The sequence below is a fragment of the Pediculus humanus genome, genomic scaffold (genome assembly GCF_000006295.1).
Source record: "Pediculus humanus corporis 1103172107526 genomic scaffold, whole genome shotgun sequence".
NCBI lineage: Eukaryota > Metazoa > Arthropoda > Insecta > Psocodea > Pediculidae > Pediculus > Pediculus humanus.
In genome coordinates this window covers 57,284-71,118 of record NW_002987142.1, presented here as the reverse complement: position 1 = coordinate 71,118, position 13,835 = coordinate 57,284, and the positions used below count along the sequence as shown (strand labels likewise).

At 22.9% G+C, this 13,835-nt stretch overlaps 5 protein-coding genes across 5 annotated transcripts in view; 1 reads left to right on the top strand and 4 right to left on the bottom strand.

The window, feature by feature from the left end:
* Positions 1 to 103: 103 nt before the first annotated feature.
* Phum_PHUM178570 (WD-repeat protein, putative) lies at positions 104 to 1,737 on the bottom strand (the record flags this gene model as incomplete). Its single annotated transcript, XM_002425128.1, has 6 exons — positions 104 to 365; positions 465 to 679; positions 767 to 927; positions 1,007 to 1,080; positions 1,158 to 1,340; positions 1,421 to 1,737. The coding sequence occupies 6 exons, from the start codon at positions 1,735 to 1,737 to the stop codon at positions 104 to 106; spliced, it is 1,212 nt and encodes a 403-aa protein (XP_002425173.1).
* Positions 1,738 to 2,702: 965 nt separating this feature from the next.
* Phum_PHUM178560 (uncharacterized protein) lies at positions 2,703 to 3,322 on the top strand (the record flags this gene model as incomplete). The annotated part of the gene is made up of 3 exons (XM_002425127.1): positions 2,703 to 2,712; positions 2,810 to 2,953; positions 3,039 to 3,322. The coding sequence occupies 3 exons, from the start codon at positions 2,703 to 2,705 to the stop codon at positions 3,320 to 3,322; spliced, it is 438 nt and encodes a 145-aa protein (XP_002425172.1).
* An 885-nt stretch (positions 3,323 to 4,207) lies between these two features.
* On the bottom strand, positions 4,208 to 5,761 carry Phum_PHUM178550 (NADH-cytochrome b5 reductase, putative; the record flags this gene model as incomplete). The annotated part of the gene is made up of 6 exons (XM_002425126.1): positions 4,208 to 4,380; positions 4,466 to 4,660; positions 4,929 to 5,133; positions 5,245 to 5,395; positions 5,468 to 5,649; positions 5,756 to 5,761. 6 exons carry the CDS (start codon positions 5,759 to 5,761, stop codon positions 4,208 to 4,210), a joined length of 912 nt encoding a protein of 303 aa, XP_002425171.1.
* A 998-nt stretch (positions 5,762 to 6,759) lies between these two features.
* Phum_PHUM178540 (DNA helicase recq5, putative) lies at positions 6,760 to 10,065 on the bottom strand (the record flags this gene model as incomplete). Its single annotated transcript, XM_002425125.1, has 9 exons — positions 6,760 to 7,536; positions 7,609 to 7,785; positions 7,867 to 8,272; positions 8,346 to 8,585; positions 8,715 to 8,932; positions 9,019 to 9,201; positions 9,287 to 9,628; positions 9,720 to 9,844; positions 9,972 to 10,065. 9 exons carry the CDS (start codon positions 10,063 to 10,065, stop codon positions 6,760 to 6,762), a joined length of 2,562 nt encoding a protein of 853 aa, XP_002425170.1.
* Positions 10,066 to 13,447: 3,382 nt separating this feature from the next.
* Positions 13,448 to 13,835, bottom strand: part of Phum_PHUM178430 (Diacylglycerol kinase zeta, putative) — a gene marked incomplete at both ends in the record, with an annotated part of 14,417 nt that continues 14,029 nt past the window's right edge. The window contains 2 exons of the mRNA XM_002425124.1: positions 13,448 to 13,497; positions 13,580 to 13,806. Of these exons, the coding sequence (XP_002425169.1) occupies positions 13,448 to 13,497; positions 13,580 to 13,806 (277 nt within the window). The remainder of the gene's footprint in view (positions 13,498 to 13,579; positions 13,807 to 13,835) is intronic.

The window sequence follows — 13,835 nt, the reverse complement described above, 5'->3', positions numbered from 1 at the left end:
TATTTTGTCTATTTTTAAATATGTATATATATATATATTTAGAAGAACCAGCTTCATATCGATTTCAATATACATATATGTATATATACCATTTGTAATGTTTTTACGACATCATTTCTCCAAAAAAATCAGAAAAGTTTTTTACTTTCGATGAAGGCAAATTTTTTTCCATATCAATTTTTTTGTCTGTTTTTTTTTCTTCAGCAATTAAATCCTCAAAATATCTGATATTCCAAAATTTAACTTTTTGATCAATTGATGATGATGCAATAAATTCTCCATCGTGAGAAATGTCAAGTGATTCAATTGAAAAATCATGCTGTCCAACAACTCCCAACTGTTTTTGTGGGAAAAAATTTACTGCCCTGAAAATTTTTTGAATTATTTTTAATAAAATGAAAAAATGAAAAAATCTATAATATTATATATCATTTATTGTGTCATAAAAAAAACTAAATTTTTACCTGATATTTCCATCGTCATAACCGAGAACAACCATGTTTTCTGTAATGGCAACCATTGAATTTATTGAATTTTTTAAACCAAAATACTCATCACTGTGATATCCAAATTCTCCCCAATTAAACAAATACATTTTCCCCTTGGATGAACATGTGACCAATTTTCTTTCATGTTTTATTAATTGCATGCAATTTAGTTCTGAATCATATCCTTCGCTCTGAAAATATTAATAACACAAAAAAATTTTATTGTTATTAACTTCATTTATTTTAATTTTTTTAAAAATGGTTCTTTCAATCAGTACCTGTATAAGCATTTTCTTAGAAGAGATATTAAATGAAGTTATTGTTCCATCACCACTAGAGCAAACTAATACTTTTTTAGCTTCATTTGTAACCATGTCACTGACAAAATCTTCCATTTTTTTAAATGACATAACTGGTTTATTTCTTCTTATATCCCAAACTACATAAAAAAAATTTTTTTTAATATTATTAATTTATTGAAACAATAGTCAAAAAAAAAAAATAAAAAAGATTCAAACCTTTAACTGTTCCTTCTTCATCTCCAGTGCATATTATGTTTGTATCAAAGACATACAAAGAGTATAATGGATCCCTGAAAAATGTATAATTGTTTTAGAAAAACCAACATTAAATTTATGCTGATTCTAAAATTTTGATTTTTTTACTCACTCATGAGCATCATCATAAAATTTTTTTAATTTTCCTGTTTCACTGTCAGTTATCATTATACTTTTATCTTTTCCACAAGAGTACAAAGTTAATCCATCGTCACTAAATTCAACATTTCTGCAAGAACTTACATGAAGTTCTACAGATCTCAACAATTCATTTTCTTCATTTGAATACTTATAACTGAGAAAAAATTAATCGTATGAAATTAAATAAATTTAAAACAAAAAAAAAAAACAATAATGACAATTTTAAAAATTTACAAAATAACATCTCCAACTACTGAACCAGCAGCAATTATGTTAGCACTAGGATGAAAAGAAATATCAACAATTATATCTTCAAAATTTAAATCGGGAGGATGCTTTCTGTTTTTTTCTTTAGCAGCTTTTATTGCTTTTATCAGTTCATCATCTTCCATTTCTCTGCCTTCTTCCCAGTTCTCTTCTTCTGATTCATCTTCTTCACTGTCCTCCTCACAATGATTGCCTTCTGTCTTAGCACTTTTAACATGCTGGTCTTCATTTAGATTCGATGTATCATTAACAATATCTTCCATCTCACTACTGGAATCAGTCATACTGATATAGGTGTCATCTGAAGAATCAGAATCACTTTCATTATCACAAATTTTTTTTAAGAAAAAAAAGAAAAATCATAATTTAATTATTAATTAGAATAAAATTTACCAAAAAAAAAAAAAAAAAAAATTAGGCCTTACTTTTAGACGAGCACATTTTTAATAAAAGTTTTAAATTATTCTGTTTAAATTAAAAAAGTACATAATCTAAACCCTTTTATTATTTGAGTAAAAGAGGCAATTTTATAGATTATGCCATTCTAATTATATAAATTTATATAAATAATATTTTAATTGTTTACGTTAATTTCACATCAAAGATATTATAACGAACTCTTAACCGATATAATACAAAATATCAAGAATGACCATAGAGTAATAGCCCTTATGAACCACAGAGTACGAAAATTATTTTAATTTTTGAAAACTATTTTTTATTATAAAACATAATTTTTTAAAATGTCTTTTTAATTAACTTTTGTAACCCAAAAAATCTTACAAAAAATAAGTACACTGTGATTTTTTTCATTTTTAATTTTTAAAATAGAAATGAAATGTATTCAAGTAGTTGTATGAATCAACAGGTGTATCATGGCGTTCTTCGTATAATCCAAAAAAAAAAAAAAAAAAACAAACAGAAACTAATCCGTCCATATAGTGATTTTTGTATTTTTATTTAGTTATTAATACTTTTATAAAATAATTTTTTATTTTTCAATTCGGTTATTTTTTATAAATATTTTTGCAGTATTTATTAAATACATTTTTTGTACCGTTTAAAAATTCAATAAAAAATTATTTCAATTTTAATAGAAAATATTAGATTAATGCAATAAAAGATTTATAGTATTTAACATTAGTTTATCATCATGAAGTTAGAACTTATTTTATTTTATGTATTTTTAACATTTACCTCAGTCGCAGGTAATTTTATTTTAAATTAAAATAAGGGGCGTGGATTGTTTATGTTTGTGGGTTAGATTTCACATAACGAACAACAATCTCATTTAAAAACATTTTCTTTTTTTTTTTTTTAAGTATTGCACTTACAAAAAGTAAATATTACTTTCAGGTTATTCATTTACCAAGCTTTACTGCTACAAATGTGTGTCAACTCATCCAGGTTGTGCCACACCTTTTAATTGGCTTTGGTATTGGTCACATCAGTGTCCTGAAGACAATGATAAATGTGTCAAAATAACAGAAAGAAAAGGAGGTATTTAAAAAAATTCTCTTTCATCTCTTAAACAAATTAAAAAAAAATGATATTAAAACCTTTTTTTTTTTTTTTCTCTTTTAAGGCACTGAAATAATCACAAGAGATTGTCTTAGCTCTTTAAGTTTTCGTACCGACATACCAGCTGATCATTATGAAGGATGTCGTCCTGCTGCTCATGATCCAAGATTAGCTCATTATGTTAATAGTTCAATAAAAGAATATGATGTTAAAAGGGATTATTATGATTCAACAGAATGGTGTTTTTGTTTTTTCGATAATCGTTGCAATGGAACCTCAACAATTAAAGGATCAATTTTATTAATCACATTCATGTACCTTATTAAACAAGTATTATTATACACATAACTTTTCAGTATGAGAAAAGAAGCTTATTTTGAAAATTGAATCAAATTTTCTTTTTTTTTATTTAAGCATTAAAATAATTTAAGCAAAATGATTATTTTTGTACAATGGCTTGCTTTTACATATGAGCTGCATTTAATGTATTATAGTGATTAGTGTTCATACATTCCTTTTTATTAATTACATTCGAAAGATGATTATCGCTTAAACAACTTGTACATTTACAAAATTTATTTAATTTTTTTTATCAAGTAAATTTTATTTTTATAAAAAGACTATGTTAATTAAAAAAATATAAGTAATAAAAATTTGTTTTATACAATTATTGAAGTTCAAATATTATATCCTAATATGTTCTTTATTTTTTTTAATAAATGCCTTCACTCGTTTTAAAATTTATGATTTTATGTGTTTTAATTTCAAACATTTATACGACTATTTACATGAAATCATTTAATGTTTTTGTTTCACTTATATTTTACTTACTCTCGTTTTAATTTATTTATAAAAAAATATATAGAATAAATTATTAAGAATTTAATCTGGTTTCATAAATTTTTTGTATAAAAATTATTAAGTATAAAAAAATATTAAAAGTTTTTTTTAAATAAAACAAAAATTCAATGCATTCTCTTGCATTTTAAACAAATTGTTTTTTTTTGTTGTAATAAACAACCGGCAAAAATAATAAATTAACAAATTTAATAAAACATGTTTCAAGTACAAAATTAAAAATAAAAACTATTTTATAATAGATAGATTGAAGGTCATATAAGATAAATTTAAAAATATTTTTCTTGTTTTTTTTTTTTTTTTCGGTAAATGAAAAAACAAAGAGAGAAAAAAATTAAATAAATAATTTGTTGAAATGAAAAATATTGTACTTATTTAAAAAACAAATCTTAATTCTTTATCAACACCCAAATAATCTAAACTAGGTTCGCATGCAAATTTAATCATGGGTGGAGGACCACACATTAATACAATTGTATCATTCACTTCTGAATATAAATGATTAGAAATCATATCGGCATTGATGAATCCCGTACTGTAAGTCCAATCTGGAATACAGGGAAAAAATTTTTTTTTTTTTTATATTTCTATCAATGAAATCAGTTTTTAAATAAATTAGTTTTTTAAACTTACCATCTCCTGCTGTGTCTACTGTGTACCATAATTTAAATTTATTGGGAAAATTTTCAGCTGTTTCGTCTAATTCTTTCCTCATCAAAATATCACTTTCGGTTTGATTAGCGAATAAAAGAGCCACTTTAGTAGTATCATTTGAATCTTTACAAATATGTCTTATTATTTGTAACATGGGTGTGATACCAGTACCACCTAAAACAAAAAAAACAAATTTTTTAATGAAATTAATAGCGGTAAAATAAAAAATAAAAAATTTAATGATTTATCGTTGGGTTATTAAATCTTTTGTTTGACGATTTAAAAAAAAAAAAAAATTTTTTTTTAAAACCAGATGTCGAAACAGTGAAAACAATAAAAAAAAAATTTTTTTAATTTATTTTTAGTTTATCTCAGTTAAAAACAGACTATTTTAATTTCAGTTGTTATAATTGAATTGATGCCAAGCCTTTGAGCCCCTTACCGGCAATCATGTTCACATATTTCACTTTAACAATTGTAGGTGGACTTTTTCTGAGGTTTTTAATAGAAAATTCTCCATTTCCTAAATATTGTAATCTACCAGATGGTCCTCTTACATCAATTGTGTCCAAGAGAGACAAACTTTCTAAATATTGACTCATTTTACCACCTTGAGGAAATCTAGGATGTGTGTTTTTTCTGTAAATCTATTTAAAAAAAACAATCATTGAAAATTTTTCATCAATATGAAATGTTTAAATTATGATATTAACAAAAAAAAATTATGTCGTTAAAATGTAATTAATACTGGTAATTACTTTTACAATTAAATCAACATAACCTATATCATCATCGCTAGAAATTGGGGTGTAACTTCTTACAACAAGTTCACCATTTATTACAGCTGACAGAGTTATGTGCTGTCCAATTGGTAAACCCAAAACCTCATTCTCACTAGGAAGAGAAAATCTAAAAAATTTTTTTAAATTTATATACATTCATTTATAAATTTAATTCTTAAAATTTTTAAAAAAATTTTACCTAAATTTTTTCGTATCATGACTGATTTCTACGACATCAATTAATTTAAGCTTATATTTTCTAGTCGGATCTTTAAGTGTAATCGAATGTTTTCTCTTACCAAAAAGAGTTTTTTTATACAAATAATATACTGCTAAAATGCCAGCAAGTAAAAGCACTCCAGTTTCTAAAACTGGAATTGTCTATAAACAAAAAACAAGATTAATTAATACAACTGGATAAAAAACAAAACAACAGCAACGTCAAAGTTTTCAAAAAAAAAAAAAAAAAAGAAAACTAAATTATTACCTCCATTTCATACAGATTTATACACCTGATTAGAATTAAAACATTAATTAATCAAACAATGCAAACACCAATTAAAATTAACTTTTTCAAATGAATAATAATGAAAAATTTTAATAATATGTATATATTTTGTTAGTTTATTAATTTATAATCATTGTCCTATATTTTTAAAATGACGTTGTTTAAAGTCCGCATTATGTAAGTGTTTTAAAAGTTCTAACGGCTGTTTAAGGTCAAACTTTGGTAAAAAAGCTTTTTTTTTGAGAGAGAAAAAAAAACAAAAAATTATTAATTTATTCTGACAGACAAAACCACAAATAATATTAATTACTTACTCACCAATTGTTTTCCCTTCATTTATATATAAAAAAAAAAAAAAATTTGTTTTACATCACACAAGTGTCTGACCTTACAACCTAATTCTTTTTTTTTGAAAATTTCACAAAGTGAAAATAAATCGGTGACTTGTACCAACTTCGGAACGTAAATTTTTTTTTTCATGTTCGATTGTCGTTATTTTCAAATTTTTTATTTTTATTTTTACTTTTCCCCCTTTCCCCCTACCCTTCCCCCGTGAAATTTCTTTTATTTTTAAATATATTTTTATTTAAAGTTTCACTTTAGCAATTAAACATATAATAAAATAAAAAAAAGTACAAGAAAATAATTTATAATAATGAAAACAAATATAAATATAAAAAAATTAGTGATTTTTTTTTTTTTTTTAAATTTATTACTTTTTAAAAGTAAACCGTTAAAAATGGCGTGTGCAAACAAAAGAAAAAATATGGTGATGCAAAAATAAACTTTGATAAATCCCTTGTTTAAGGAGAGGTATTGAATAATAAATTTCAGAAAAATTAAATAAATATTCACGAACCCGTTGTGATTTCAATAGGTAATGATTTTTTATCGAAATAATTTTCCACCTGATGAAAAACATCTTCGTCATCTACAAAAAAAAAAAAAAAATAATAATAATCGTTAAACAGTTTTAGTTTCCATCATTCGATTTTAATACATTTAAAATAATATTTTTTACTTATGTTGGGTCCTCGAGTTTCAAGTAAAAATTTTGACATTGTTTTAGCAATGCTTTTAAATTGATCCTTGTTCGTTATCAATTGTCTTTCTCTATAAATCGGCATTAAATTTTTAACGACCAAATCGCTAACTCGAGCTCTTTCCTTTGTCGAAAATTTTAATTTAAATTCATTTTCTTCACAATCTTCTTGCGTGGATTCAGTCGATGATTTTATTTTTCTGTCTGACGTCTTTCCGGAAACGTTACTGACGTCATCTCCAAACAAATCGATTAATTTTAATTTTGAATTTTCTAAATTTTTTTTCCTTTTTTTTTCTCCGCTCGACGACGAACTCACCGATCTTTTTCTTTTTGTATTTTTTTGAACATTTAAATCACTATCACTCGCCTTGATTATCACATCGGATTTTTCATCTTTTTCACTCTTTAAATGTTTTTCTTCTTCGCTAATATTATTTGTATTTTTCGATTCGTCGACGACAATTTTTTCATCAACTTCCGGTGATGAATGTTTTTTCTTAAAATAATCGGATATGATTTTTTGATCGTTCGGTAAAATTTTTATATTTTTTGATTTTTCTTTTTTTTTAACCTCTGCTAAATCACCTGGATTAGTTTTAACCGTTGATTTTTTATCTTTTAATGATAAATTTAATTTAGGTTTTCCTTTTCCGATAAAATCAGCTAGCGTTAGAAAAAATTTTGAATCTTTGGTTAATTTTTTTATCGAAGTTATCTGTAAATATAAGAACACACTTAAGACTATATTTAAAAAATGATAATTTATAAAATTTTTAGAAATACTAACGGTTTCAACAACAGATCTACGATATAAAGTAACAACTTTTGTCGAAACAAAACATTTATATTCTAATTCAATGGCACAAGCTTCACAATCATCTTTGGATACTTCTCCATTTTTTTCACATGCTCCCACATTTTTAATTAAACAATCCGTAATTAGCTTTAAGAAACTTTCTCGAACCTGTGTGTGTGTGTGTAAAATACAAAATAATTATAATTTTCCAAAAAGTTTTAAAAATCTGAAATTCATCAAACAACTAACTGATATTTTGAGGCCGTTAACTTTGGTTGATGTTGCACCAGCTGATTTAACCAAAGCATATTTAGCATTTTCACTTTCTTCTCCTTCTTGTTTAGCATTTGACCTTTTGGCAAATTCTTTTTTAATTAAACTTTCCAATTCTGTTTTTGCTCTTTTCTCTAACGAAGGACCATCCGCACTTGAAAAATAATCGTCTGCTTCAAGTCTTTGACCTTGCTTTCCACCACCGTATAATTCTCCATCATCTTCGGTTATGTGTAATTTCGTAGACCCGTATTGTGAAATTTTCGTTTGGAATTCATTTATTTGGTCGCTGATTGTTTTTGAATCTTTGCAAACGTCACAATTTTTTTTACAGGGAGGTTTATCGTCGCCAAAATATTCAGCAAATACGCTGTGCCTGCATCTTTAATTAAAATTTAATTGTTTAGAATAATTAAAATTAAAATTAAAATACAATTGAATAAAAAACAACTTACTTAACTTCTTCACAGTATCTCACCATACGTTCGTAACTTTTATATGCTAATTTTGCTTTTTCAACTTTATCTTCTGTTTTGGCTTTTCTTGCTTCTGTTTTAAGAATGAAATCAACTCTATCTCTTTCAATTTTAGAGTAATATATTCTACAAAGGGAAGGCAGTCCATCTCTTCCAGCTCTTCCAGACTCTTGATAATAAGCAGCAACACTTTGTGGCATTCCCCAATGAACAACAAATCTGAAAAAAAAAAATTAATGGTTGATTTTTTTATGAAAAGAAATTTTTCAAGAATAGTAACGTCTTTATGAGTAGCAATTATTAATAATTTAAAAACAATAACAAGTTTTAAATTTTTACACTCATTACCTTACTGCAGCTTTATCGATACCCATTCCAAAACTCACAGTTGCACTTATAACAGGGCATTTTCCAGACATCCAATCATTTTGAACTTGTATTCTTTGTTTATCTGATAATCCAGCATGATAAGCTTGAATTGTTAAACCTTTTTTCAAAAGTAATTTAACAATATCTTCTGTCGATTCTCTCGTTCTGCAATATATAATTCCTGAGGGTAACATACTCTAAAATGAAGAAAAAAATTTTATTAATATTTATTTTTTTCAAATAAATGATGGAAATGAAACAATGAACAGATAGTTTGATTTACCTTTTTTTCAGTTTTTGAAGTTTGAGCTAAACATTTGTCAATGAATGTTTTTAAATGTTCTACATCATCATCTAAAATATCTCTAAAAACTACATCATAATATAAGTTTTTCCTAAAACAAGGTACTTTAAATTTACCAAAAGGCCTATTCAATTTTAAATTATTTATTATGTCTTTTTCAACCTGAAATATTACAAAAATTAAATTTAGCAATTTTAAAAGCAGAGTTTTATGAAAAAAAATAAATAAATAAAATAATTATTGCAACCTCACAACTGGCAGTTGCTGTCAAAGCAATATAAGGAATTCCTGGAAATTTAATTCTAAGCGATCCTAATTTTAAATATTCTGATCGAAAGTCATGACCCCATTGACTAATACAATGTGCTTCATCGACAACAAAATAAGATATCATTTTTTTACTGTACAGATAAGTAAGAAGTGACAAAAAAGTCGCAGATTTGATTTGTTCAGGAGCAACATAAAATAATGATATATCACATTTTACAGCTTTAAGTCCATTTATTGTAGCAGTTCTATCTTTTTCATTCATTTTCGAATTAAGAGTCACTGCTTTGATATTGAGTTTTTTTAAGTGATCGATTTGATCCTTGAAAAAAAAAAAAAAAAAAAAATAATATACATTAATGAAATGTGTAAATGAATTAATAAAAAATTATTTAAATAAAAATCAGTATTACTTTCATAAGTGATATTAATGGTGAAAAAACGATAGCAACTTTATTTTCTTGAAGTACTGCTGGAAGTTGAAAACATAAAGATTTACCAGATCCTGTAGGCATTGAAATATAAACATCTTGATTTCCTAAAATGATCAAAAACGTTTTCATAACGTCACACTTCAAATATAAAAAAATCTTAAACAAATCACAAATTACATTAATATAATTTTAATTACAAAAAGTATTTTACATAAAATATTTTCACCTAACCTTTTAATACTGTCTTTATTGCATTTTCTTGTATTTCACTACGAAACCGGTCATGGCCAAAATAAGTTTTTAATTTTTCCAACAGTTTAGACATTTTTAACCGCTCACTATAACTATCATTAAAAATATTTGAATATATATTAAACTAAATCAATATTTAACAATTTACATTATATTTATTATAGTAAAATAATATATAATTTTAAAAATCGGTTCATTAAATTTTATTCAAACCGTAAAAAAAAAAAAAAAAAAAAAAAAAAAACAAATATTAAAAAATAAATTAATCAGTACAGCAAGTGTTTAAAAAAAAAATAAATTTTACTTAAATTTCGTGGCATTAGAATAACATTTTAAAATACTTTTAGTTTGCTAGACTAATTTTGGCGGAATTTTATCAAAACAAAAAAAACAAAACAAACAAAATTGTTTCATTAATAGTTACTTTTAGAAAAAAAAAAAACAAAGAAAATGATTTAAAAACCGTTAATATTAATATTTATTTTTCTTTTTTATTACTAAAAAAAAAAAGGAAGAAAAGGATTTAGGAAAAAAAAGGAAATGGGTGAATAAAAAAAAAAATGTTTATAATTTTTTAAAATGTTTTAATAAATCAAAATAAAAAAAAAAAAAAGAAAAGAAAAAAATTACATACAATTTCATTCTATGAAAGTAAAACCATTTTAATAAATAATAATAATAAACATGCAATAATAATATTTATATATAAATAATATATTTAAATTCATTAATAATAAATTAAAATAATTTTTTTTATCATTTAATATAAATTATATCATTATATTATTAATTATTTAAAAATTTCAAAACTATTAATTTATTATTATTCAATTTTTTATAATTTAAAAACAAATACATATACACTAAATAGAGAACAATTAATCTGTAAATAAAAATATTTAAATAAATAAAAACATTTTACACAAACAAATTTAATTAATTAATAAAATTTAATTAATTTTATAAATTATGATAACATAAAACATTTATTGTTATCATACTATAATGTTATAATAAATAAATGAGCAAATTTTTTTCTTGTATTATATTCAAATGCTCAAAATATTATTATTATTATTTTTCTCTTTTTTTTTAAAACTTTTATAACAAATAATAGTAATAATGATAATTAAAAATATTAAGAAGTAATTTAAAGAAAAATTATAAATAATTTTATTTATTTATTTATTTATATATATTTTTTTAATTATTATTTATTAAAAAGATTATTTAAAAATTATTATTAAAAGATTGATTTGATTTGAAAAAAAAAATAGCTAATAATAAATAAATTTTTTTTTAAATTAATGATTGTTACAAGATTTTATTTATTTATTTATTTAATTCAAGCTTTATTCAATAATAAAAATAATAATAATAATTCAATAAAGCTCGAATTTTTTTTTATTTATATATATATATACAATACGTATTGCTAATAATTTCATTACGTAATTTTTTAAAATGAGAGTTATTAAAAAGAAAAAAAAATTGAAATTTATTAATAATTGAAAAATTAATGATGATGATAATAATAATATTAATAATTCGTTTTTTAAATTTTAAATCTCGTAAAAATTTCATAGAATTTTTTTTTTTTTGGGTAAAATTTGAGCTACCAAAACAAATAAACAGGAAATCGAGTTATTATTATCGTCATCATCATCATCATCATCATCATTTATTAAAAAAGTAATTATTTAAAGGTAATAAATGTTAAATTACGATTTTTTTATTAAGATTTAAAAAGAAAATTAACGTTATTTAGTACGAGAAAAAAGAAAAAACCTCAAAGATGATTGAAAGAAGGTCAGTTAATAATGATAATAATAATAATGATGATGATAATGATGATAATTTATTTTATTTATTTATTTTTTATTACATCGCGCACGAAAAAAAAAAATAAATAAATAAATAATTTTTTAACATCGGAGGAACATTTAAATTCGAAAGGCTTTGTTTATTTAATTTTCAAATAATAATAATAATAATAATATTTTTATTAATTTTAACATTATTATTATTATTATTATTACATTACACGACACGTTAAACGTGTTAAAACACGGTGATAAATAAATAAAAAAAAAAAGTATGAAATCGTTGGGGCTCGTAACGATTTCTACCGACGACGACAAAAAAAATTTCTTATCATTTGTTATCATAAATGACGATAAATTTTGTCGTCGACGAGTATATTTATTTATTTAAAACCATGTTTTTTAATAATTGATTAATAATAATAATAATAATTATTATTATTATAATTATTTATAAACAAGTAGAAAAAAGGCAATGTTGTCAGAGAATAAAAATTATTCTATTAGAAAATATTATGAAAAAAATTATTAATATTATTAATTCCTCTCTTAATAAGAAAATTCATTAGCATACACGCACATACACACGCACGCACGCACACACGCACACGGAATCGACAAACATTTTCATTATTTATTATTATTTAAAATTTTTAATAACAATAATAATAATATTTATTTATTATTCAAAAGTTTTATTTTAATTTAAATTTAAAAAAAAAAAAATTATTTTTTGTTATTTATTATTTTAATAATAATAAGGTTAAGACACCTTTTTAATAATTAAAAAATTTTACTATTATTATTATTATTAAAATTTATTAATTAATAAAAAAAATTGACACAAAATTTTTTTTTCTCCACATGTTCATACAATTAAATTTATTATTTACAATACGATTCCGTGTTACTCAAATATTTATTTATTTATTTATATATATATATATATTTTATTTACTTATTTATTTATTTATACTTTATTTATTTATTTATTTATTTTTTTGCAAATTTTATTACAAACCGTAATTTATTAAAAGCGTAAGAAAATATTAGGTAACAAAAAGTAATAGTTAGATTGAAGACTAGGAGTGCAAAGGCAACTTTAATAAAAACTATTATCAATCATTCATTAATTTATCATTATCATTATTATTATTATTATCATTAATAAAATAATATGCTAAAAACCTATGGTTTCGTGTCTATAAATTATTATTATTAATATTATTATTACTTTATCACAAAAAAAAATTAAATTAAAAAAAACATAACTCACAGTGCAAATTTATCAGTATTATTATTATTATTAATTATTATTAAAATCATTATTTTATTAATTAATACTTTCTTTCACACGATGATAATAATAATAAATAGTTTACGTAATGTGTCAAAGGTTATAAACAAAAACATAAAGTGAGCAGATAAAATTTTTTTTTTTTTGTGTAAATTAAAACTCATATTGCATTTTTTTTCTTTTTGTTGTTGATTATAAAAAGAAGGCAAAAGAAAATATAAAAAATTGTTCAGGCACAAACAAACAAACAAAAGAAAAGAAAATATAAAAGATTGTTCAGACATACAAACACACGCACGCACACAAATTACAATAATAATTTTATTAGGTAAATTTCAAACAGCCGTTTCCGTTTCGTCAAAAACTAATTGAAACTTTTCCTGACCTATAAAAAATTGAACGTATCGATTAGGTTTTGATTACGTAATAGGTACTAAATAATAATAATAATAATAGTGATTAATTACGTTCTAAATAAGAAGCCAATTCCGTATCGTTTATTTCTAATGCTAATTGACGGGGTGTTTTACCATCGTTATCTTTTTGTGTAACAAAAGCTCCACCGGAAACCAACATGCAACAAATGCTTCTATTTTTATGAGCTGCCGCAACGTGTAATGCGGTTCTCCCTCTGTTAATTAAAAAAAGAAAATTTTTTTTTTTATAATTAATTATCATTAAATTTTTTTTTCCGCTTGAGAGAAAGAAAGAGAGTAAAAAAAA